We start from the raw sequence: 23,941 nt of genomic DNA on the forward strand, positions 1-23,941 counted from the left end.
GGGGCCCGGGGTTGGCACCCCCCTGCCCACTCCCCTGGCACTGCCCAGCAGAGGGGGGGACATCCCAATGACCCTTCATGGCTACCACCACCATGAGCCAGGTGGCCCAGGGCAACGTGGCCACCACCTTGATGGGGCAGCCCACTGTTGTCACCCGTGGGTCCATCCTGCCCCTGCGGGTGGGCAGAGACAGGACAGACACCCCCTGGGCAGGGGGCCCTACCTGTGCCCATAGGGTCTGTTTCGTGTCACCCCCTCCTGGGGGGGGGGTGTGAGCACATGGGGCTGAGGTTGGCCGGACACACACGGGTGACACACGTGTCCCCAGTGCCACCCCCCTGCTTGCCCTTGGCACCCTCCTTTCCATCGGGTGCCAGCCACACGTCCCAAAATAGCCTCAGTGGGGCCATATAAGCAGGGGGGGTGGGCAGGGGAGGCAGCAGCAGCAGCAGCAGCAGCAGCAGGATGTTGGTGCCCAGCACTGTGGTCTGCAGCGGGGGGCAGCTCTCGGGTGCCCACCTGGGCTGCCAGGTCCGGGAGGAGGACGTGGGCAGGCACGAGAGCTTCAGCGCCGAGTGGCTGGACCTGGAGCTCAGCACCAGGCCTGAGGATGGGTGAGGGGCACTGCTGCCCCCCTGCCAGGGGGTCCTTAGGGTGCTGGCGGGGTGGACTGTGGGAGCTTGAGGGTCCCCAGGGCCTCAGGGGTTCCTATAGGGGCTGTGGTTGGTTCCAAGGGGTCCCTGTGGGGCCGTGGGTGATGTGGGGAGTCCCCAAGGGACTTTGGGGCAGCTCTAAGGGTCCCGATGGGGGTCATGGGAAGATCTGGGGGGTCCCCAAGGTGCTGTGGGAGGGCTCCAAGGAGGTGATGGGAGAGCCAGGGAGGTTGGGAGGGTCCTGTTGGGAGATGGTGGGGGTGTCTTCATGGGGCTGGGGGTGGGCAAGTGTCTGCATGGGTTCATGAGGGATGTGGGGGTCTCCAGAGGTCCCCATGGGGTTGGGTGGCCCCAGGGGGGCATAGCTGGATGCAGGGGGGTCCCGTGGGTTTGCAGAGACCCCCAAGAACTCCCTGTTGGCAGGTGGTGCCGGCGGGAGGTGGATCGGCAGCACCGGGAGACGCTGGAGCATCGCGGGGAGGTGCGGGTGCTGCAGCAGCGCTCGCCCTGGGGGCTGCTGAGGGTGGGGGTCCTGGGGCAGCCTCTGGCCCAGCACCTCCTGCCCTATGCCCGCACCCTCCCCCTGCCCCTCTTCGCCCCCCAGGACCTCCGTGGGGCCAAGGCCGGGGTCCCCCGCACCCTCTCCCGCTCCCTCTCCCAAGAGGCCCAGAGGGGCTGAGGGTGATGGGGGGGTCGGGGAGGGGGTCGGGGGGGACACGAAGCTGATGGAGGGGGTGGCAGGGGGGATCCAGACACCTGGGTCCTCTCAGCCACCCTGAAAAGGCAGCACAGGAGGGTGGGGGCAGGTGGGGGTGGGCTCTCCCCGGGGGACCCCACCCCGCAGCAGGCAGGGAGGCAGCCGGTGGGGACGGGGCACAGGTGGCTCAGGGGGATCCTGGCAGCACCGAGCGTGACTCAGTTTCCCTGGCAAAGAGAAGGGGGTGTGAGTGTGGGAAGTGCTGAGATTCCCCTGGGGCTGAGCAGGTTCCTGGGGGGTGTGTAAAGGGGGGGGGGGCAGTGGGGTTGTACAAACCGTGGGCTTTGTACAGCAATAAAGTGCCCAGCTTGGCCTGGAGGATTTTCTTTTGTGTGTAGGTGTTTGGGGGGGGGTGGGTGGGTGAGGAGGGGCATATGGCCCCTGTGAAACGGTGTGGGGAGGGGGGTTCTGCTAGGGAATGGGGAAACTGAGGCACAGTGCCCTGCTGGCAGCTGGAGGAACCCAGGCAGCCTGCAGGGTCCCAGGTTTTGGTGTGGTGGGGTGCTGGGGAGGGGGAAATCTTCTGCTTATATAACTGCCCCCCCCCCCAGTACCAGCCCCACCGATCCCACGTCCAGGATGGTCCCAGTGCCAGTGCCCAGATTAGCTGTTCTTGCCTGGCTGGATCCTGCTGTCCCTGGGCCACCGCCAGTCCCCCCACTGTCCCCTCCCGGTCCCATCCCCACGTGCCGTTTGGCCCCGGCTCCTTTGTCCTCCCCCAGCTCCGGTGCAGACGGGATTTGGGATCTTTAATCCCAGCCCCAGAAGTGGGTCCCATCCTACCCTTTCTTTCAGGGTGCTGGGAGCGCTGGGAGCACTGGGAGCTGGAAGGGTTGGTGGTGCCACCTCCGGCCGGGAGCTGAGCTGAGGTCCAGCACACTCAGCTCACTGGTGATGGAGGCACCAGGGAGATCTCCTCCCCAGCCCAATCCTTTCCCCATCGCATCTCCACCCCCTTCCCAATCCCATCCCTTGGGACACCCGTGGGGCAGCACACGGGGTGCATCAAGGCCAGGACACGGGCATCTCGGGGCCGTGGTGTGGGAGGCAAAATCTCCAGGACGCAGAGAGTGGAACGGGGCTCCTTGGATCCTTCCCTCCCACCTTTTTCCCAGCTGGATGAGGACACAAGAGCCGGATCCGGCCGCGCCGGCGCTCAGCCGCGTCCCTCGGCCCCGGGGCGCTGGCTCTAACCTGGTTATCCAGATGGATGGTGGCATCGCCCCCGCCCCATCGCTCACCACGGGGACATCATCCTCACTCCCCCCCCCGGGCCTGCCCGGCGATATAAGGAGGGTTTGGGGGGGCCGGGTGGGTGCCGGTGCCGCAGCCCCTCGCCATGAGCAGCTTGGCCGCTCTCCGGGAGGGCTACGAACGCTTCGAGCCTCTCGCTTACCTGCGGAACAACTACCTGCCCCCCCGCGCCGACTTCTCCTCCGAGGAGTTCGTGGTGCCCTGGAAGCTGCGATGCTTGGCCGAGACCTTCGCCAGCGGTGAGGGGACCCGGGAAACGCCCCCCCACCCACCCTTTTCCTGGGGAAACTGAGGCACGGGGTGGTCACCCACCCTGCCCGCTCCGCACTCATCTCCCCGCTCCTCAGTTGCCCCCGATCCCCCCTCCCCTGGTGCCCAGCTCGGTGTGGGAACCCCGCTGTCCATCGTTCCTGCCCCCCCCCCCCCCCAGGTGAGATCCATGGCCACACGCTGATCGACGTGGGCTCGGGCCCCACCATCTACCAACTGCTGAGCGCCTGTGACCACTTCGAGGAGATCGTGGCCACCGACTACCTGGCGGTGAACCGGGAGGAGCTGGGGCGCTGGGCACGGGGGGAGCCCGGCACCTTCGACTGGAGCCCCTTCATCCAGCACGTCTGCAAGATCGAGGGACGTGGGTAGGGCTGGGGGCACGGGGGGAGATGGGGATCAGGCCCCGGGAGGTGCTGGGATGGTCCTGTGGTGGGAGCATGTCCCCAAATCCTACAGGATCACAGCCCCATAGATGCCAAGATGGTCCTTGTGGGATGTTGTCCCCACGTCCCACGGGATCTCAGCCCCACGGCCCTGGGGATGCTGACTGAGCCCAGGAGGATTTTGCCTCCACATTCCTCACAGGCACTGGTCTGATCCCTGCAGGACCCCAGCCCCAAATCCCACAGGATCCTGTCCCCAAATCCCATGGGATCCCATCCCCGTGTCCCTGTGGCTGTTGGGTTGATCCCTGTGGGATCCCATTCCAGGGGATCCCAGGCTGCTCCCTGCAGGACCCCCAGCCCCATGGTCCTGTGGGCTCCCATCCCAAGGTGTGGGGGCCACGGTGCTGATCCCGGGGGGCTCCCTCTTGCCCCCAAATCCCTGGTTGTGTGTGTGTTGGGGGGACACCTTGCTGATCCCGGGCGCTTCCCCCCTCATCCCCTCAGGGAGCCGTGGCAGGAGAAGGAGCACCGGCTGCGTTCCCGGCTGCGGCGGATCCTTCCCATCGACGTGCACCAACCGGACCCCTTGGGGACCCCCCTGAGCCCCCCGGCAGACGCCCTCCTCTCCGCCTTCTGCCTGGAAGCCGTCAGCCCCGACCACGCCGCCTTCTCCCGGGCGCTGACACACGTGGGTTCCCTGCTGCGCCCGGGGGGTCACGCGTTGCTGCTGGGGGCTCTGGGGGAATCTTTCTACCTGGCGGGGGCTGCCCGGCTGCCGGTGGTCCCGTTGGACGAGGCCGATGTCCGGGGGGCTTTGGTGGGTGCTGGTTTTGCCCTCCGGGATTTCCGTGCCTATGCCATGCCCCCCGCCCTCCGCACCGGTGTGGACGACGTCGATGGCGTCTTCTTCGCCCACGCGCAGAAACCACTGGAAGCCTGAGGGACCCCCCCGGATATTCCCCCGCCCCCCCAAAAAAAAGAGCCAGATTCGGTGCCCCCCAAACCACCGCCACACCCCCCTCCAATAAATCCTGAGCTGCAGCACGGCCTGGGGGGAGTCTTGGGGAGCTGGGGGGTCCTGGGAGAGGGGAAGGGGTCTTGGGGGGGCTGCAGTGGGGGATCAGGGCAGGGTGAGGTTTGGGGGGGTTATGGGGTGGGGGTGGGGATTTGGGGCACGTCATGGTGCACAGGGAGGGTGGGTGCAGAGGGAGAGCAGGGTGAGAAATGGGGTGCAGGGGTGAAAACAAAGGGGAAGGGGGGCACTGAGCATGGGGAGGGGGGAGGATTGGGGGCCCAGGATGCCCACAGGGTAGGGAGGGGGTGCAGGGGGGGGGACAGGCAGGCAGGCACAGGTTGAACTCAGCTTTATTCACACTTTGGGGAGGGGGGCGGGGGGGGGGCACATCCTTGGGGGGACACAGTCCCTCTGGCAGATGGGGGGGGCACACCCCCAGCCCCAAGGCACCACTCCAGCCCCACACATTAGAGCCCCCCACCCGCAAAAGCCATCCAGCAGCCAGCAGGTCCCAGAAAAGCCCCCCCAACACTCCCCCCCCCCCGTGACTGCCAAGCTCCATGGCAGTGGGGGTCACTGGGGGGGGTCTCAGCTGCCCTCAGCCCCTCTGCAACCAGCAGTGGGGGTGCCCACCCCCCCCGTGCACCCTGAGGAGGTGAGATGTGGGGAATGGTGAGGTGGAAGGGGGAATGTGGAGAGAAAAGCAAACCTCAGAAGGCAACGGGGGGAAGGAGATGGTGGCTGGGGGGGCCGGGGGGTCACTTGGCACAGGGCAGGACCCCAGGGTGGGGAGAGGGGCTGTGTGTGCCCCCCCCAGCAGCTCTAGTCCACTTTGGAGAGGTCGGAGTTGGCCTTCAGGAGGTAGAGGCTGTCATCCATCAGGAAACTGCAGAGAGGGGGGAGAGAAATGGGGACTGTGGGGGGGGGCACAGGACAGCCTGGCATGGGGACAACCCCAAACACCCCCCCACTGAGCCCAGCCAGCCCCCAGGGCTCAGGGGAGCAGCAGTGGGGTCCCTGCAGCCCCCCACGGGTATCAGGGGGACCCCACAGCACCCCTATTTCAAGAGGGGGGCACCCAGCACCTTGTGGGAAGGAGAGGGGAGTCCTTAGCACCCTGGCTTCAAGAGTGGGAGACCCCCAAACACCCCATGGTAAACAGAAGGACCCCCCAGCACCCCAATTCCCAGAGGGGTTACTCAGCACCCTGTTGGGAGGGCTGGGATCCCCAGCACCCATATTTAAAAAGGGGAGGGGGGTCCTGGGGAGGGCACAGACCTGTAGAAGAGGACATTGAGGGGGACGGTGCCGAGGTGCCAGAGGGCGTGGGCATCCAGAACCCAGAGGAGGGGAGGGAAGTCCAAAAGCTCCAGCAGTGCCAGTGCCTGCAGCAGCAGCACCACGGCCGCACACTTCCAGGCGTGGGGCAGGCGACTCCGCAGGCACCAGCGCAGCCACCACCCCAAGTTGAGGAGTCCTGATGGGGGCAAGGGGGGGTCAGGGAGAGAGGGGAGCACCCCTGTGCACCCCCATCCCACAGGGACACAATTCCCCCACCTTGAATCCCCCGTGGAAACTCCACAGACACATTAAGGAAGCCCCCTCCCTGCCCACATGGCCCCATTGGGACCCTTGGAACACCCCCATAACCCTGTGGTTCACAGACCCTTAGAGCCCCCCACTGACCCCTAAAGCCCCCCCACATCCCTCAGAGCACCATCAGGCCCTTTGCAGCACATCACAGCCCCACAGAGACCCCCCTCACACCTCCAATTACCCCACTGGGGACTGCCCAGCCCCAGACCCTTGGGGGAGCCCCTGAAGCCCCCCACAGCTCCCATGGCCCGATGCCCCCCTGAGCCCCTCTATGGAATGCCCCTCCACTTTGGGGAACCCATGAACAACCCCCCTGTACCCTCCAGCACCCCAAGACCTCCCTTTTCACCCCTCCTCAGGCTGAGGGTCTGCCCCCCACCCCCCAGGCAGCCCCCCCCTCACCCATGGCCGCGTTGGCTGCCATGTTGTAGCTGTAGTCGAAGCGGATGAGGGTCAGGTAGGAGATGTGGCAGGCGAGGAAGAGGAGGAGGAAGGCCCTGAAGATGCTGATTAAGGCTGGGCGCTGCAGCCCAATTGTCCTAGGGGGGAAGATGGGGAGGGAAGATGAGAAAGAGGAGGTGGGGGGGTCAGTCCCAGCCCCCCAAGTCCCCCCAGCACCCACCTGACACAGCACAGGTACACGGAGTGCAGGATGACGGCTGAGGCGCAGAAATAATCCAATTTCTGTGGGATGGGGGAGTGGGATGAGCATTGGGATGCTGTGTCTAACCCCCCCACCCCTCTTTAGGACCCCTGCTGCCAGTCTGGGGACAAAGGGTGACAAAGCCACCCCCTCCAGGGGTGCCACTCACCTCTGTCAGCGCCGTGTCCCTCGTGTGGAACACAGTGGACCAGAACCAGGCGTTTAAGGAGACCTGTGGGAGAGACAAAAAGCTGGGGTGTGGTGGTGGGGGGGGGGAGAGGGGGAAGAAGCAGCAGAGTGCCCCCCAGCACCCCATGAGGTGAAGATGAGCACCCCAAAATTCACCCTATGGGGTTCACTGGTGACGGAGCCACCGCTCGCTGGCAGGGGACGCTCTGGGGACATCATCCCCGAAGCCCCCTCCCCCCTGGGGTGGTTTTTGGGGGGTCTCACCCAGGCAAAGGCGACGCAGGTGGGGTACATGGGGGAGGTGGGGGGGCACGGTGGCTCTGTAACGCAGCAGCATGAGGAAGCTGACGAGGCCATTGAGGAAGGAGGCGAAGGCGGACGCCGGCTCCTGGAAGAAGAGGAACCGGGAGAAGGGCCACTGCGGGGGGGGGGACACAAAAAAAGGGGGTTAGGGGGCAAAAAAGAGACATCACCCCCCCCCACACCCCACCCTTCTTCCCCTCCTAACCCTCCCCACCCCCTCACCTTGCCGTGGAACTGGGGCACCCGGTGTCCCCCCTGCAGGTACAGCCGCACGGTCACCCACATGCACTCGTACTGACAGTCGTCACGGCAGCTCCAGCCTGAGGGGAGGGAAGGGGACACACACACGAGTGGGGTCCCTGCCCTGGACACCAAGGCCCTCCCAGTCCCTCCCAGTATGAACCATCAAGCAGCACGGTCAGATCGTTATGGGCAGTGGGAGCGATGGGACTCGGACTGGGTGGGGAAACCCAACACAGAGTGGGGATCCCAGTAACCCCCAGTATGGATCAGGGACACCCAGAATGGCCCAGTACCTCCCACTACACTCCCACACAGCCCAGCACTTCCCAGTGCAGCCCCAGATTGGTCCAATAGCCACCAGCATGGCCCAGCGCCTCCCAGTACAGCCCCAGTATAGCCCAGCAGCCCCTGGACAGGTGTCAGGAAAGCCCAGTGCCTCCCAGCACAGCCCTAGTGCTCCCCAGTAGGGCCCAGCGCCTCCCAGTATAGCCCCAGTGCTCCCCAGTAGGGCCCAGTGCCTCCCAGTACGGCCCCATTGCCTCTCAGCACAACACCACCGCCTCCCAGTGCCTCCCAGTACAACCCCACTGCCTCCCAGTTCGTCTCTGCACTCCAAGCCACCCATGGGAGGGGCGTGGCCCAGTTGTGGGCGTGGCTTCCACAAAAGGGCGTGGTCCACCCTGTGGGCGTGTCCGGGTCTCAGCCAATGAGCGCTCGGGGCGGTACCTGTCAGGCCCATGTAGAGCGGCTGCCGGGCCCGGAAGTGCCGCAGCGCCGCTCCCGAGCAGTTCTGGCGCTCGCAGCGGCTCAGGCACTCGCGGTACAGCGGTTCCCGGTCCCCTTGTGATCCCCGGGCCGGGACCGGCGCCGCCGCTGCCCCCAGCAGCAGCAGCACCGCGGTTCGTGCCGCCATCGCCGCCCGGCCCGGTCCGGTCCCGCCCCGACTCTTCCGGCCCACCCCGGAACCGGGAGGGGTGCGGGGGGGACGTGGGAGATAGCGCCCCCCACCGGGCAGGAGGACCATGGGGGGCACACCCCCCCTCCCCGATCCTGGGGGGCTGCTCACCCCGGGGGTGCAGGGACGGCTGCGGGGCTCGGGGCCAGGCCAGGTCTCGGGGGGCTCCGGGCAGGCCCCGAACACGCAGGGGGGCGGGCGGGGTCTTGGGGCGAGGACCCCACAGGGGGGTGACAGCCCCCCCTCCTTGGGCGGGGATGGGGACCGTGCTGTCCCCATCCCCGTTGAGCCCTTTCCAGGGGTGCCCTCCCGTCCTGGCCCCGGACGTAACCCAGTGACAAGCTGGCTCCCCGCTCCCGTCCCCAGGGAGCAGAGGGGGCTCCCGGCCCCCCTGCACTGGGAGTCCCCCCCCGGGGGTCACAGGTGGCCGCAGTGCCGCAGGATGGGGCGGCGTGGAGGGGTCCCGTCGTGTCCCCCAGCATGGCCACACTGCCCGGCTGGGGGGTTCCGGATGGGGCTGGGGATGTGGGGGAACCCCCGTGCCAGGCTGTGATGCCCTCGGGGCACCCCAAGTCCCCCTCATGCAGCAGATAAAAGGACACTGGTGACTTGTGCCCAGGGTGGGGGACAAACGCCACCTCCCAGCCACCCCACTGGGGACCCACCAAATGCTGCTGGGCTGTCCCCATATCCTGGCTGTCCCCGTACCTTAGGACTGTCCCTGTACCCCAGGACTGTCCCGGTACCCCAGAAATGTCCCCATGTCCTGGACTGTGCCCATTGCCCAGAAGCATTCCTGGGTGCCAGGCCTGTCCCTGCCACCCGCTGGGGCTGTCCCCCTCTTTCCCACACCCAGAGGTGACGGGAATGTCACCTTCCCTTGCCCCGGCAGCCGTCACAGCCCCAGTGGGGCAGGTGAGGGGACAGGGACGGGGTTTGTGTCCCCCCTCGCATCCAAACGAAGCCCCCGCAACCCCCTCCCTGCAGCCGGTGCAGGACCCCGGGCCAGGGGGGGCACGGACAAGGGGGACGGGGGACGGCACCGACTTGGGGACACCGGGAGAGGGGGGACGGGAGGGTCCTGGTACTCTTGGGGGGAAATCCGTGATGGCGGGAACGCGCGCGGGGGCGGCGGGAGCGCGCGGAGAGGAGGGGGGGGGGCGGGAGCGCGCCCTCGCCCGGGGCCGGGAGCGCGGCGCGGCCCCGCGAGGCGGAGCCCGGGAGCGGCGGGAGGCGGGAGGCTCCGCACCGAAAACTTTCCCGGAGCGTCCGGCGGGGCCATGGGCCGCGGCCCGCGCTGAGCACCATGTTCCCCGCCGGAGGCTGCCTCGGCGCCGGGCTGCTGCTGCTGGCTGCCCTCTGCCCCCCCGCCGACACCGAAGGTGGGTCCGACCCCACCGGGACACTGGGGGGGGGGACACCGGGGAACGAGGGGACACTGGGGACCGGGAGTACCGGCGGCGGCGGGACTCGGCACAAAGTTTTTGCACGGGAACGATCGGCACCGGGGGAGCCCGGGGGGCACCGGGGAGGGGACCGGGAGGGCACCGGGGCACACCGGGCTGCAGGGTCGGCCGTGCCTGGGGGCTGTTCGGTTGAAAGCGACGGGATCGTCCCCCTTTAGTCCCTCCCCGATGCCTCCCCCCCCCCCCCGTGCACCCTCGGTCCCCCCCCTCCCCGGTTGGCCCCACCGCGGGCAGAGCGTCCCCGGCATTGCTGGGGGCCGGACTGGGCCGGACTGGGAGGCGCTGGGCAGGACTGGGCTGCCCCGGCCCCCCCCCCCCCCGAGCAGGACAAGTCCCGGGTTCGCTGCCCCGGGAGGAGTCTGGGGGACTTGGTGCCACCTCAAACCAGGGGTCCCCTACGCTCCCCTCGGCTGCACCCACTCCCAGGGCTCCGGTAATGGCGGGGACGGGAGACCCCAACATCCCCGGAGCCTCGCGGAGGTTTCGGGGTGCTGGGCCAGGCGCGGTGCCCCACGGAGCAGGGGGTGGGTGGGTGGGTGGGTGCGTCCCCGTCGCTCCCATCCACATTCTCGAGGTGCCGCACCCTGCCCAGCCCGGGAGGGAGCGGGAGCAGCCGGAGCCTGTCCCCAGGCCTCGGCTGGGCACGCAGGGACGAGGACAGCAGGGGACAGAGCTGGTGGCCCCAAGTTGGCGATCAGCAGCCTCAAGGTGGCCACCGGTAGCCCCAGAAGCAACGGGCAGGGTTTGCCCCCCCTGCCTGCTCCACGCCTGCCTGCTGCCCCGCACTCAGCCCCGCACTATGGGGCAGCTGCAGCACTGGGGGTGCTGGGAAGCAAATCCCTGGTGGGGCTGATCTGAAGAGGGGGGGATGTGGGGCAGGGACGTGGGGACTCATTGGGTTCCCTCCCAGCACTCCACGGCTTACCCCACTCTGAGGGTCTGTGCAGGAGCAGCTCCCTGCTCTGGGCTGGGGACACACTGGTGTCCCCAAACCTGTCCCTGGACTGGGATCCATGTTCTGGTTGGGGGGGTGACCGGCAGCCGCAGGTTGGGGAGCACCGGGGCAGCCCTGTGGGCACGTGCCAGACACCTTGGGGTGATCCCTGGTGGCACTGCCCGTGGGAGCCAGACAGGCAGGATGGGTCATTGTCTGCCCTTCCTGGAGGAGCAGGCAGGGCTGAAACCCACAGCATGGAGCCGGGATCCTACCAGGATCCAGCTGTCCCACTGCTCACCCATCCCACCTGCCCTTCGCCCCGGGAATGCCGGCGGCATCCTCTGCCCGTGCCGGAGGGCAGCCGGAGGGCAGACCTCAAGCTTTGGCCCCCTGCCACCACAGCACGGGTTCCCCAGGGGAATCCTTGGCTGCACCCTGGGGTGAGAGCTGGCCCCCAAATTCAGGGGGCTTCTCTCTTCCTCAACCAGGCCTGGGGGGTTCCCCGTGGTTCAGTGGCCCTGAAGCAGGCAGGAGGTGGCTGCCAGCCATGAGGCCATGCAGGCAGCTGCCGGCACACGGAGCTGTCACTCAGCTGTGATGCATCCAGCAGCCCCCTCCAGCCTTGGACCTGGACACCCAACCCCTGTCCCGGGCTGAGGGGAAGACATGACTGCCTGCCCCCCGTGTGCCTCTGTGCCCCCCGTGGCAATGGTGGCGGTGGTGACGATGCTGTGGCGGCAGCAGGGCCAGCGTGGGAGCTGAACTGGGGTCGGTGCAGCAGCCGGGTGGGGGTCTGGTGCAGAGGGGTGGTCCAGGGGGTGCCGGGGGCTGCGGGTGTGCCGGGGCTGGGCCGTGCCCGCCAGCCCTGCGTCACCGCTGCTCCCCAAACACGCCCGACCTGAAAAGGCGGTTCCTGCTGGGGCGGGCGGCTGGGGGCCCTTTGCCACCCTCGCCCGTGACTCACCCACCCGGCCCGGAGCCCAGGGCGGGCTCCCGCACCCCCCACCCTGCACCCCCCACCCACCCTGACACCCTGGGGACAGTGGCCCAGCCAGCCACGGGCCGGCCGGGCTCTGGCAGCCATCGCCGCTCAACAATCAGGTCTTGTCTCGGCGCGGCCCCCCCGCAGCGTGGGCAGAGCATTCCTGCCTGCAGCCCCCCTCTCTGGCCCCCGACACGGGGCTGCGGGTCCTGGTGTGGCCCTCCTCTCCACGCGACGCTCAGTGCCCACATTGGGGGGACCTCGTCCCCCCCTGCCCCTCGTGCGGGGTTGGGGCCCAGTGCCAAGGCGGGAGCAGCTTCGCCGCGTGCCGGCGGGAGCGCGATCCAGGAAGCCCATCGGAAGCTGTTGGGAGCAGCCCCGTTGATAAAACGGCCACCACCGGATCCGCCGCGGTTCCTGCGGAGGTCGGTGCCGCCGCCGGTTTGATTTCCCCCGGGGAGACAAGGGACCTGCTGAGCTCCCGCTCCATCCCCACAGTCTGCACCGGGACCGACATGAAGCTGCTACGCCCCTCCAGCCCCGAGAGCCACTACGAGACCCTGCGGCACCTCTACCAGGGCTGCCAGGTGGTCCAGGGCAACCTGGAGCTCACCTACCTGCCCCCCGATGCTGACACCGCCTTCCTCAAGGTGTGCAAGGGGAAAAACACCCCAAGGGAAGGCAGAGCGGGGGTCCAGACGGCCCCTCACCCATGTCCCCTCGTCCCCAGGACATCAAGGAGGTGCAGGGTTACGTGCTGATTGCGGAGAACCAAGTGAGCCAGCTGGAGCTGCAGAACCTGCGCATCATCCGGGGGACACAGCTCTTCCAGGACCGCTACGCCTTGGCCGTGGTGGGCAACGCCAGCCCCACCGGCACGCCGGGGCTGCGCCAGCTCGGCATGAGGAACCTCACAGGTCGGGGACCCTCTGCCTGTGGCGAGGGATCCTGCCCTGGGGCGCTCAGGGCTGCTTGGTCCCTGCTTGGCGCTGGGTGTCCCGTGGGGCTGCAGGACCCCCCCACCCCGTGCTGATACCCCCCCTGCCTGTCCCCACGCAGAGATCCTGAAAGGAGGGGTGCGTATCGAGAGGAACCCCCAGCTCTGCTTCCAGGAAACCATCCTCTGGGCTGATATCTTCCACCGGCACAACGAGCTCCATGGCGAGACCCACGTGGACAGCACCCGCACCCGCAGCTGTGAGCATCTGCACCCCACTGGAGTGTGTGTGGGGGGGTGTTTGTACCCAGGGAGAGGGTCTGGGGGTCACTGTCCCCCCTCGTGGCATCACCCGCTCATGGCTCCCCCTGGCACAGGTCCTGACTGCCGGGCACTGTGTGCCGAGGGGCACTGCTGGGGTGAGGGACCACAGGACTGCCAGACACGTGAGTATGGGGGCCTGTCCCCCCTAGAGCCCCCGAAATCCCTGAGGACTCCCCTTCCTCCACCCATCCTTGCCCCATTGACCCTGACTTGCTACCTAAATCCTGGCCTAAGACCCCTTGGACCTCCCCTCAACTTCCTGGTCCCTTAATCCCTGCTCTGGACACCCACACTTGCTCCCCCCCACCCCCAGATCCCATCAATCCCTACTTGCCTCCCAAACCCCCATTCACAGCCCCCCAGAATCCCTGCTTCCCTCACCCCACTTATCCTGGGACGCCCCAGCTCCTCATCCTGGAGAACCCCACATCCCCTGGGTGGGGGGGGAAGGGAGGGGGCAGTCATCTGTCCCCACCGTGTCCTTCCCTCCCCCTCCCTGCAGTGACCAACAGCATCTGCCACGGTTGTCCCCGCTGCAAGGGGAGGAAGCCGACTGACTGCTGCCACGAGCAGTGTGCCGCGGGCTGCACCGGCCCCAAGCACTCCGACTGCCTGGTGCGCACCGGGGACGGGACTGGGGGGGACCCGGGAGGGGAAAACTGGGGTGCTGGGGGTCTCAAACCAACCATTTTCCCCACCACCACCACTTCAGGCATGCCTGAACTTCAACCGGAGCGGGATCTGTGAGCTGCACTGTCCCCCCCTCGTCATCTACAACTCGGACACCTTCGAATCGGTGCCCAACCGCGACGGGCGCTACACCTTCGGTGCCAGCTGTGTCAGCCAGTGTCCCTGTGAGTGACATGCCAGCAACAGGGGCTGGTGACAAACCGCTGCAGCCCTGACCCCCCCATCCCACCCTCCACCCCCTCAGATAACTACCTGGCAACGGAGGTGGGGTCCTGCACCCTCGTGTGTCCCCAGAACAGCCAAGAGGTGACGGTCAACAACATCCAGAAGTGTGAGAAGTGCAGCAAGCCCTGCCCGGAGGGTGAGTACCCTCCAGAGCACGTGGAGGGGGAGAACTTGGGGACCCCAGAGGGTTCTGGCTGAACACCCCAGCCCTGCTGTGCACCCTGCAGTGTGCTACGGCCTGGGAGTGGATTTCCTGAAGGGCGTCCGTGCTGTCAATGCCTCCAATATCCAGCACTTCACTGGCTGCACCAAGATCTTTGGCAGCTTGGCCTTCCTGCCCGAGACCTTCACTGGGTAAGCACCTTGTGTGTCCCCCCAGCCTGTGGGTGGTCACCAGGACCCCCACCAGGACTCCCCCAACCTCTCTCTTTTCCCCGGTTGGCAGGGACCCCAGCACCAACACGCCGCCCCTGGACCCCAAACTGCTGCGGATCTTCGAGAGCCTGGAGGAGCTGACGGGTGAGGAGGGGGGGGAGCAGGGGGCTGGGGAGGGACACAGAGAGGGGACAGAGGGTGGTGACACTCAGCACTCCACAGGCTTCCTCTACATTGCTGCCTGGCCGCCTGACTTCCAGGACCTGGGTGTCTTCCAGAACCTGCGGGTCATCCGGGGCCGCGTGCTGCACAAGTGAGAGGGGCTGGGGACACGGGGTTGGGGACACAGGGTTGGGTACAGGGAGCTGGGGACACGGGGTTGGGGACACGGGGCTGGGGACATGGGGTTGGGTACACGGGGTTGGGGACATGGGCTTGGGGACATGGGCTTGGGGACACGGGGTTGGGCATGGGGTTGGGGACATGGGGTTGGGGACACGGGGTTGGGCATGGGATCGGGGACATGGGTTTGGGGACACGGGGTTGGGGACACACAGGCACACACAGGGGGTCCCCCAGACACTCACCAGCAGTGTCTCGGCAGCGGTGCCTACTCGCTGACGCTGCGGGAGCTGCCGGTGCGGGCGCTGGGGCTCCGTGCCCTGCAGGAGATCAGCAGCGGGATGGTTCTCATCCACCACAACCCCCAGCTCTGCTTCCTCCAGAAGGTGCCGTGGGGCAGCATCTTTCGCAACCCCCGCCAGCGCCTCTTCCAGACCCACAACAAGCCCCCCGAGCAGTGCGGTAAGCAGGGCCCATGGGGAGGGGGGTAGGGAGGGATAAAAGGCTGGGGGAGGAAACTGTGGGTCCCCCCTTTGCTTATTTTTCCCCCCCTAGAGAGTGAGGGGCTGGTCTGCTTCCACCTCTGTGCCCACGGACACTGCTGGGGCCCCGGACCCACCCAGTGCGTGGCCTGCGAGCGGTTCCTGCGTGGCCAGGAGTGTGTGGCCTCCTGCAACCTCCTGGATGGGTGAGTAGCAGAGACCCACCCTCCCTCCCCCAGTGTGGGGGTCCCCCACCTCAGTACCTACCTCATAGTCCCATTGCCCACCCCATGGTCCCATTGCCCCGCAGAGCCATCCGGGAGCACGCCAATGGGACACGGTGCCTGCCCTGCCACCCCGAGTGCCAGCCCCAGAACGGCACCGAGACCTGCTTCGGATCAGTGAGGATGGAGGGGATGGACACGGGGGGATGTGGGGCTGATCCCAGATGCCAGGGTCCCTCACCCACTCCCCCTCCCATTCCCACAGGACGCAGACCAGTGCGTGGCCTGTGCCCACTACAAGGACGCGCAGCAGTGCGTGCGGCGCTGCCCCAGTGGGGTGAAGGCTGACGCCTCCTTTGTGCCGGTCTGGAAGTACCCAGATGAAGATGGCATCTGCCAGCTCTGCCCCACCAACTGCACCCACTCGTGAGTCAGGTTCTGGGGTCCAGCTGGGCTGGGGAAAGTCCTGGGGGCTGCTGATGGACTGCTCTGTGTCCCCAGGTGCACGATCCGGGATGAGGATGGTTGTCCTGTGGACCAGAAACCAAGGTAGGAGCATGGGTGACCTGTGTGACCCCAACTCCCCCACCTCTGGGTGCTGGAGGAGGCTTCTCCAGCTAGAACCCTCCTGTCCCACAGCCAGGTGACATCCATCATTGCTGGTGTGGTGGGGGCTCTGCTGGTCGTTGTCCTCCTGCTCATCACCGTCGTCTGCGTCAAGCGCCGGCGGCAGCAGGAGCGGAAACACACCATGAGGCGCCTGCTGCAGGAGACTGAGGTGGGGACACTGGGACACACGGCTCTGCTAGGGGGACATAAGGACCCCTGGTTGCTGTGGGGGTGCCAGGAGTCCAGCCCCCTCCTCACCACCTGTGCCTGCAGCTGGTGGAGCCGCTGACGCCCAGTGGGGCCCTCCCCAACCAAGCCCAGATGCGGATCCTCAAGGAGACAGAGCTCAAGAAAGTCAAAGTTTTGGGTTCTGGTGCTTTTGGCACTGTTTACAAGGTGAGGAGTAAGGGGGTGCTGCCAAGAGGCTGGGACCTTCCCCACTCTGCACCCCCTCACCCATCTGTCCCCCTCCTCAGGGCATCTGGATCCCTGATGGGGAGAGCGTGAAGATCCCAGTGGCCATCAAGGTCTTGCGGGAGAACACCTCACCCAAAGCCAACAAGGAGATCCTGGATGTGAGTGTGCTGGTGGGTGAACGGTGCCAGCAGCAGCCCCCACCCAGCCTGACACCCCCCTCCCCCACAGGAGGCCTACGTGATGGCAGGGGTGGGCAGCCCCTACGTGTCCCGGCTGCTGGGCATCTGCCTGACCTCCACGGTGCAGCTGGTGACCCAGCTGATGCCCTACGGATGCCTCTTGGACTACGTGCGGGAGAACAAGGACCGCATCGGCTCCCAGGACCTGCTCAACTGGTGTGTGCAGATTGCCAAGGTAAGATGGGGGTGTTCTGGGGGTGTGAGGGATGTCCTCAAGGGGAGGACAGGGCAAGCCTGACCTGTGCCACCACCAGGGGATGAGTTACCTGGAGGAGGTGCGGTTGGTTCACCGGGACCTGGCTGCTCGCAACGTCCTCGTCAAGAGCCCCAACCATGTCAAGATCACCGACTTCGGGCTGGCCCGGCTGCTCGACATCGATGAGACCGAGTACCACGCTGATGGGGGCAAGGTGGGGCTTGGGGACGTGGGGACAGAGTGATGGGGACCTCAGTGCTCCCCCTCAGTGATATCCAGCTCACCTCTCTGTCCTCCCTGTCCCAGGTCCCCATCAAGTGGATGGCACTGGAGTCCATCCTCCACCGGCGCTTCACGCACCAGAGCGATGTCTGGAGCTACGGTACGGCTCTGCGCTGGGGGTGGCCTGTGGGGGGGACCTGGGGCACTGCTCACTGCCATCCCTGTCCCCCAAGGTGTCACCGTGTGGGAGCTGATGACCTTTGGAGCGAAGCCCTACGAAGGGATCCCTGCCCGGGAGATCCCTGACCTGCTGGAGAAGGGCGAGCGGCTGCCTCAGCCACCCATCTGCACCATCGATGTCTACATGATCATGGTGAAATGTACGGCACGGGGGGGGACGAGGACATGGCAGGGAGGGACAAGGACGTGGCACAGGGGTGGGGCACTGTGGTGCCATCTCGTTGATGTGCCTGACCCCGCTCCAGGCTGGATGATCGACTCCGAGTGCCGGCCCAAGTTTCGGGAGTTGGTCACCGAGTTCTCCCGCATGGCCCGGGACCCCCAGCGCTTCGTGGTCATCCAGGTACGGTGGGACCCGGGGGTCCTGTGTTCCCCCTGCCAGTGCCCATGGGGGTCCTGACTGCTTCCCCCCCTCCTTCCCCCAGAATGATCTGGTGGGGCTGCCCGGCTCCATTGACAGCACCTTCTACCGAGCCCTGCTGGAGGAGGAGGACATGGATGACCTGGTGGATGCTGAGGAGTACCTGGTCCCTCACCAGGGCTTCTTCAGCGCCGAGACCTCCACCACCTATCGCAGCCGTATCTCCTCCACACGGGTAGGTGGGCTGGGGGGGGAGCAGGTGGGAGCCCCCATTCCCCAGCAGAGAGGGGATGACCCAGTGCCAGCCTGGGGGAACACGGGGGGCAAAGCCCCCCCTGCTGTACCCTCAGACCTGGTGGCACCAGGACGGGGTCCGGGGCTGCGAGCGCCCAGCTCTGTGTCCTCCTGCACCCAGAGCACGGCGGAGACCCCGGTGGACGTGGAGGAGGGCGAGGGCTTGGCTGCCTTCCCCTTTCCCCCTCCGGGCCTGCCCGAGGGACCCGTGACAGAGGGGCCAGAGGGGGATGGAGGGGCCAAGGTGTCCCGGCAGAGCCCGTCGGGGCGGGAGCCCGGCCCCCTGCCCCGGTACAGCGAGGACCCCACCGGGATGGCGGGAGAGGAGAGCGAGGGCCTGGACCCCGAGGGCTTCACCGCCCCGGCCCCCTGCACCACCATGCCAGGTAGGCAGGGGACAGCAGGGACCCTGCAGGACCCTCCCCAGGGGCCAGGGCAGCCCCTAACGTATCCCTCGTCCCCACAGAGTACGTGAACCAGGCTGGGGGCAGCGTTCACCCCCCCGGCACCCCCACACTCCCCCATCCCCGCCGGACAAGCCCAAGGGACACCAGGGTAAGAACGGGCTCATCAAGGAGGCCAAGCACCCCTTCCCAGCACCCTTCGGCCACGCCGTGGAGAACCCCGAGTACTTGGCCCCCCCGGGGCGCCCACCCCCCTCCCCTTCAGCCAAGCCTTCGACAACCCCTACTACTGGAACCAGGAGCCCCCCAAGGCACTCTGCCCCGAGGGTGGCCCCAGCACGACACCCACTGCTGAGAACCCCGAGTACCTGGGGCTGGGCAGTCCTGAGGACGCAGCCGTGTAGGGGCCTGTGGAAACCCCCCCCACTTCACCGAGGCAGCTTGGGGAGGGACAGCACAGCCAGAACCCAGCCGGGGGCTGTTCCCTCTGCCTGGTGGCAGGGTGACACCGGCCACGCCACAGGGTGACACCGGCCACGGAGGGCTGGGAGAGCCCCAGACGCTGCGGGACGGCATGGCAGCAGGCGTGGGGATGGAGGGGTCACCCCTTGTGCCCCCCCCTCTGCCCCTCCAAGCCCCTGGAGGTGACCCACAAGTGCACTGAGCCTGACAGTGCTCAGCCTGAGAGGGCAGCCACACCACGGCCCCTCCACCACTGTCACCCCGTGGGCTGTTTCCCCCCCCATCCTCCCCACACCCCCCCCCGGGGCCACCCCGGGACACACGGACTTGCACTGAGCACAGGTGGGGCTGGGCCCACCCCCCACCCCCTGTGCCCACCCCGCTGTACATTTGAGAACTGGACACGATGGTTTTTTTTCTACTCCCCTTCTCTGCGTGGTCTCCACCGACACAGGGAGGGGAAGGGGGGGGGGGGGGAGAAAGGCAGCTCTGTCTCTGGGGACAGCTGTGTCCTGGTGCCACCAGCTGGGAGGGGAGACAGGGCAGGACCTGGGGGGTGAAAAACCCCCCAGAGGCAAAGGACATGATGTCACCCCTGAGGGACACAAACAGGGCCACCACCTTCTCTTCTTCCATCCTTTATTCAGCACTGGGCTGTTGGGTTTATACACAGTATAGAATAAATAGGGGGGAGGGGGAGTGGGACCCCTCCCTCAGCTGCCTCAGGGTTGTGGGGGGACGACCCAGAGCAGCATTATCAAGAGCCCAGAGCCTGGGAAAAGAGGTGGGGGGTGGGACACTGCTGGCTGTTAGACACCCCCTGGGCATGGGGACAGAGCCCATCAGGGTCCCCACAGCCCGATTAAACAGTGACAGGAGAGATGTTAATGGTTAACGGGTCAGGGGCACAGCCACCACCTTCCCTCTGCTGGGAAACCTGGAGCTGACACGTTGCCCCTGCCCCCAGCCCGGCCCCCCACCCCCTGGGGCTGGGCAGAGCCTTCCTGGGGGGGGGATAGGGGTGAGGGGGTGTCCCAAACCCCCAGCAAAGGGGAAGCCCCCAGCCCCTGCACTGCGGGGAAGAGGGGAAGGCAAAGGCAGGGGAGCACCCCCTGCCCCCCAGTAGGTCAGGCACAGCAGAGTGGTGGCAGAGCCGACCCAGTGACACCAGTACCACAGCTCTGCCCCTCCCAGTGCCGTGGTGGCATTCCCTGGGGGTTCCTTACACTCCCCCCAGTGTCCCCAGTCAGTCCCGGGGGGTGCTGGGAGGTCCCAGAGGCAGTGAGGAGTGAAGCAGGGGGAAGGCTGGGGGGGACAGGAGTTCCCAACTGGGCCCAGGGCTACAGAATGACACAGGGGGGGCGACTGTTGGTGATTTTCTCCAGGGGTTCCCCATTCCTGGCTCTGCGAATCGCCTCGATCAGCTGAGGAGACAAAGGGGGGGTGAGGAGGGGAGGGGGGGGTCATGCTTGAGCCTCACTGCAAGGTCTGGCAGAGGGAAGGAGAACTTGGAGGGAGGGACACAGCAGTCAGAGGGGTTGGGCAGTGCCCAAATCACAGCTTTGCATCACAACAAGACCCATCCTGTCATCCCCCCCCCACGACCACCAGCCCAGCGAGGACCCTGCAGGGGGAGGGGGGGTACTTACATCCTTCTCATAGGGGAAGCCTCCGTTCTCCAGCTTGGAGAAGACCAACTGCCCGTTGATCTCGATCTCAAAGGCACCTGAGAAGCCAAGAGGGCTGAGCCATGAGCTCTGCCCCTGCCCCATCCAGCCCCCACCCTGCTCCAGCCCTTCTGCCACATCCACTCCAGGCACAAACACCCAGAAGGAAGCAACGTGGTTGTGGGACCACCCAGATCACACCTCAGAGAGCTCCTGCCCAGCTCCCCCAGCTCCAATCCTTGCACCCAGCACCCCAGCAGTGACTCCCCCAGGCCCCCAGCCCTTACCTGTGCCCCCCAGCCCTTACCTGTGCCCCCCAGCCTGGGCTCAATCTCGATGTCGGGGTACTCCTCCTTCACAGCACTTGCCAGCTCCTGGTAGGTGGCCTCGAAGCCACAGGGCTCACTGGGGAAGGGGAGAAAAGGCCTGAGAGCTGGGGCCACACTGCAGGGAGCCCCCCCCCAGCCCAACTCCCCCCACCCCCAAACGAAAGAGCCCCCCCCCCCCCTCTGCCCCCCTCCTGCTGCTGCCCGTACCCCCAGCCCCCAAAAGAGCCTCCAACCCCGAACCCCCTCCCCACGAGCCCCCCAACTCCTACAGCCCTCAACCCCATAACCCACCCCTCTTCTATCCACCTTGTACCCCCCGACCCCGAGACCCCCAGCCCCCCTGACCCCCCCTCATTCCCCCAGCAGCCCCCCTCTCCTCACAACCACCCGCATTTCCTGTCCCATCTCCCAAAACTGCTGCCCCCAACACCCCGCTGCCCCCTCCCCAGACCCCCCCATCCCCTCCGCATCTCTCACACCTCCGGACAGCCCTCGCCTCACCCCCCCCCCCCAAGTTCCCACCGCTTCTTCGCCCCGGGCACGCCCCGCAGGCGGCAGAGCGGCCGCAGGGGAGGGTGCCCGGTCCCGGTGCTCACCAGTACTCCACCACGATGCGGACCCGCTCGGCCCCGGCCTCAGCCCCGCCGCTCATCGCCGCCGGTCCCGCCGCTCGCTCGCCACTTCCGGGTATTGTCACGTGATGAAAGCACTTCCGGCCCGCGCCGCCGCCGTTGCTCTCTTCTGCTCCGGGAGGACAGCGCCACCTGCCGGCAGGAGGAGTGAACGGCGGATGGGCCCCTCGCAGCCCCCCCTGGACCCCCCGGGTTCACCCACCGACCCCGAGGGACAACCGGAGACCCCCGGGTGTCACCCACAGACCCCCTGGGACACACGGGAACCTCCGAGGCACCCGCGCTAACTCTGCAGGGCACCCACCGACCCCCGGGGTTCACCCGTGGGAATTCCACACGGTCCTGAGACCCCTGCAGATCCCCCATACACCCATGGGACCCCCATGGGATTCTCATCATCCTCCCCAGGCATGTTCTGAGCCCCGCATAGGGACTCTGTGGCCTCATGGGACCCCAAGCATCCATGGGGACACCCACAGACCCCAGGGAACCACCCACAGGTCCCACGGGGCTGCCATCACCCCATGGATCCCCCCAGAGCACCCGGGGGACCCTCATTTCCTCACAGTGTCCCCCACAGCCCCTATAGGGACACCCATGGCCTCGATAGCACCCACAGAGACCCCCAAGGGACCCCACCCTCTGTCCCCATGGGACATTCCCAGGTCCCCTAAGGGACCCCCACATCTCTCACCCCCCCCCCAACCCACACCCCCCCCATGATGTCCCCACCTCCCCCCAAGCCCCAGGGGACTTTGCCACCTGCATGAACCCCTCCCCGAGCACCCCGGGGACCCCACTCACCCCAGTCCCTGGGTGACCCCATGGGACCCACCCAAAAGGCCATCCCTGGGTGCCACTCCAGGGGTCCCCCCGGTGCATTGTGGGAAACTCCCCATCAACCCCACGGGGGTCGTGGGATGCAGGGTGGTGAAATGGGGGGGGGAGCAGGAGGGGGGGGTTTGGCCCCGCTGTGTTGGCACCGGGCCAGGATGGATGCCCCATCCCCGGGCTGGGGGGTGGTCGGCAGAAAAGGTGGTGGTGGTGGGGGGGAGATTGGCACCCATGGGTGCCGTGGGGTGCGGGGTGCTGTCCCGGGGCGGCATGATGTCAGGCGGGGGCGGGGGCTGGCGCAGGTAGATAAACGCGGGGAGAACAGGAATCCCCGGTCCGGCGGGAGGCGGCGGGAGGCGGCGGGCACCGACAGGTAGGACGGGAGCCGGGGTGAGGGTCCCCGGCACCACGGGACTCTTGGACCATCCCGGGATGTCACCCCCCACGACATCTCGCCGGGGTCACCCCAGGGCCCCCTGCCCCTCCCCTCCTGCCTTCCTCCTCCTCTTCCTCCTCCTCTGCCGCCCCACACGGACACCCCATCCCGGGGAGCCCCGAGCCATCCCCTCGGCACCCACCGGCACTCTGCCCTCAGCTGGGGGCCCTGAGACCCCCTCCCTGAGCCCTGGTGGCCCTGGGACCCTGTCCCCTAGCCCTGGTGTCTCTGGTAACTTCCCTCATAGCCCTGGTGGCCCTGGGACCCTGCTCCCTAGTCCTGCTGGCCCTGGGATCCCAATCCTTTAGTCCTGGTGGCCTCAGTCCCCCTGCCCTATAGGTCTGGTGGCCCTGGAACCCCATCCCTTAGCCCTGGTGGCCCTGGGACTTTGTCTGTTCGTGTTGGTGGCCCTGATACCCTGTCCCCTAAACCTGGTGGCTCTGGTCCCCTTGCCCTATATCCCCAAGGCCCCAAAGGTCCCCCACCCTGTCACAACCACCAGGACAGGGCTGGTGTCAGGGTCACCTGAGGGCACGGTGATGGGCTGGCGGGTTGGTGGCAGGGCTGTGCTGCTGTCCCAGGGCCCTATGGGGTCTCCATCTGTTGCTTCAGCCCTCCCGGTGTCCCCTGCATGGTTTGGGGTGACCCTGCACCTCATCCCGTGGGCACCAGCACCCCACTTCAACCCTGCCTGTCCTCCGTGGGGTGGGGAGACCCCTCCCAAGTGGGGAGACCCCAGCCTGGCCCCTCCAGCACATCCAGGGCAGGGCAGGGGATGGAGCAGAGGATCCAACCCCGGGATGGGGATGGGGAAGTGGTGGGGACAGAGATGGTGGCAACTGCGTGGTGGCATCGGTCCTGCCCGACCGTGGACTTGGCCCCCGGGGTGGCGGGGAGGAAGGGGACAGGGACGGGCAGCGGATCAATCATTAACCCATCCCACACCGCACCCAGGGAACGGCGGGGCTGGCACGTGTGTCCCCACAGCCACCAAGTGCCACCAGGGTGGCTGCGGGCATGCGTGTTACGTGTGCCAGGCAGCCCAGGTGAGCGGCAGCGGGACTGGCCGTGCCGTGCCATGCCGTGCCATGCCGTGCCACACCGTGCCATCCCACAGCCCCGCTGCGAATCGTCCTGGGGCCGACGCCGGAGCAGCCGCCGGTGCCCATCTCCCCCCGAGCACCTCGTGGGCCCCGGGCAGGGGTGGCCGTGCGGGGGCCGGGCTGAGGTCGCGGCGTGGGGGGCCGTGCCGGCGGGTGGGCTGGGGGCAGTTCCCATGGCGGTGCCGTCTCCCTCGCCCCCGGGCTCCGGCGCGGCCGCCCAGCGCGGATGCCAGCGCGGTGAGGTG

At 67.2% G+C, this 23,941-nt stretch overlaps 5 protein-coding genes across 5 annotated transcripts; 3 read left to right on the forward strand and 2 right to left on the reverse strand.

The window, feature by feature from the left end:
• Positions 1 to 427: 427 nt before the first annotated feature.
• On the forward strand, positions 428 to 1,736 carry TCAP (titin-cap). Its single transcript, XM_030465936.1, has 2 exons — positions 428 to 614; positions 1,077 to 1,736. The coding sequence occupies exons 1-2, from the start codon at positions 466 to 468 to the stop codon at positions 1,330 to 1,332; spliced, it is 405 nt and encodes a 134-aa protein (XP_030321796.1). The 5' UTR covers positions 428 to 465; the 3' UTR covers positions 1,333 to 1,736.
• A 982-nt stretch (positions 1,737 to 2,718) lies between these two features.
• On the forward strand, positions 2,719 to 4,263 carry PNMT (phenylethanolamine N-methyltransferase). The gene is made up of 3 exons (XM_030465934.1): positions 2,719 to 2,903; positions 3,095 to 3,302; positions 3,828 to 4,263. The coding sequence occupies exons 1-3, from the start codon at positions 2,750 to 2,752 to the stop codon at positions 4,261 to 4,263; spliced, it is 798 nt and encodes a 265-aa protein (XP_030321794.1). The 5' UTR covers positions 2,719 to 2,749.
• An 858-nt stretch (positions 4,264 to 5,121) lies between these two features.
• Positions 5,122 to 8,237, reverse strand: PGAP3 (post-GPI attachment to proteins 3). Its single transcript, XM_030465932.1, is given in 9 exon segments — positions 5,122 to 5,224; positions 5,617 to 5,815; positions 6,337 to 6,473; positions 6,557 to 6,618; positions 6,747 to 6,809; positions 7,031 to 7,075; positions 7,077 to 7,184; positions 7,292 to 7,389; positions 8,039 to 8,237. Coding segments are annotated over 9 exon segments (963 nt in total). The 5' UTR covers positions 8,226 to 8,237; the 3' UTR covers positions 5,122 to 5,160.
• A 1,271-nt stretch (positions 8,238 to 9,508) lies between these two features.
• Positions 9,509 to 19,099, forward strand: ERBB2 (erb-b2 receptor tyrosine kinase 2). Its single transcript, XM_030465926.1, is given in 29 exon segments — positions 9,509 to 9,649; positions 12,151 to 12,302; positions 12,383 to 12,569; positions 12,712 to 12,849; positions 12,967 to 13,035; positions 13,416 to 13,528; positions 13,626 to 13,767; positions 13,848 to 13,964; positions 14,056 to 14,182; positions 14,274 to 14,347; positions 14,426 to 14,516; positions 14,808 to 15,007; positions 15,101 to 15,233; positions 15,338 to 15,428; positions 15,517 to 15,677; positions 15,753 to 15,800; positions 15,891 to 16,029; positions 16,134 to 16,256; positions 16,337 to 16,435; positions 16,506 to 16,691; positions 16,771 to 16,926; positions 17,019 to 17,094; positions 17,168 to 17,314; positions 17,420 to 17,517; positions 17,600 to 17,770; positions 17,951 to 18,215; positions 18,296 to 18,313; positions 18,316 to 18,474; positions 18,477 to 19,099. Coding segments are annotated over 29 exon segments (3,717 nt in total). The 5' UTR covers positions 9,509 to 9,573; the 3' UTR covers positions 18,638 to 19,099.
• A 224-nt stretch (positions 19,100 to 19,323) lies between these two features.
• On the reverse strand, positions 19,324 to 21,380 carry MIEN1 (migration and invasion enhancer 1). Its single transcript, XM_030465937.1, has 4 exons — positions 21,288 to 21,380; positions 20,670 to 20,767; positions 20,345 to 20,421; positions 19,324 to 20,119 (listed from the first exon to the last, which is right to left on the reverse strand). Exons 1-4 carry the CDS (start codon positions 21,341 to 21,343, stop codon positions 20,036 to 20,038), a joined length of 315 nt encoding a protein of 104 aa, XP_030321797.1. The 5' UTR covers positions 21,344 to 21,380; the 3' UTR covers positions 19,324 to 20,035.
• Between the last annotated feature and the right edge of the window lie 2,561 nt (positions 21,381 to 23,941).

The sequence above is a fragment of the Calypte anna genome, chromosome 27 (genome assembly GCF_003957555.1).
Source record: "Calypte anna isolate BGI_N300 chromosome 27, bCalAnn1_v1.p, whole genome shotgun sequence".
In the NCBI taxonomy this organism is placed as follows: Eukaryota; Metazoa; Chordata; class Aves; order Apodiformes; family Trochilidae; genus Calypte; species Calypte anna.

Bases quoted from the DNA above. Each gene is read 5' to 3' on its own strand.
- TCAP (XM_030465936.1), top strand. From the start codon at position 466: ATGTTGGTGCCCAGCACTGTGGTCTGCAGCGGGGGGCAGCTCTCGGGT. The intron at 615-1,076 runs GTGAGGGGCACT...CCCTGTTGGCAG, and splicing joins AGCACCAGGCCTGAGGATGG to GTGGTGCCGGCGGGAGGTGG.
- PNMT (XM_030465934.1), top strand. From the start codon at position 2,750: ATGAGCAGCTTGGCCGCTCTCCGGGAGGGCTACGAACGCTTCGAGCCT. The intron at 2,904-3,094 runs GTGAGGGGACCC...CCCCCCCCCCAG, and splicing joins GGCCGAGACCTTCGCCAGCG to GTGAGATCCATGGCCACACG. The intron at 3,303-3,827 runs GTAGGGCTGGGG...TCATCCCCTCAG, and splicing joins TGCAAGATCGAGGGACGTGG to GGAGCCGTGGCAGGAGAAGG.
- MIEN1 (XM_030465937.1), bottom strand. From the start codon at position 21,343: ATGAGCGGCGGGGCTGAGGCCGGGGCCGAGCGGGTCCGCATCGTGGTG. The intron at 20,422-20,669 runs GTAAGGGCTGGG...TTGGCTTCTCAG, and splicing joins GCCCAGGCTGGGGGGCACAG to GTGCCTTTGAGATCGAGATC. The intron at 20,120-20,344 runs GTAAGTACCCCC...TTGTCTCCTCAG, and splicing joins GCTTCCCCTATGAGAAGGAT to CTGATCGAGGCGATTCGCAG.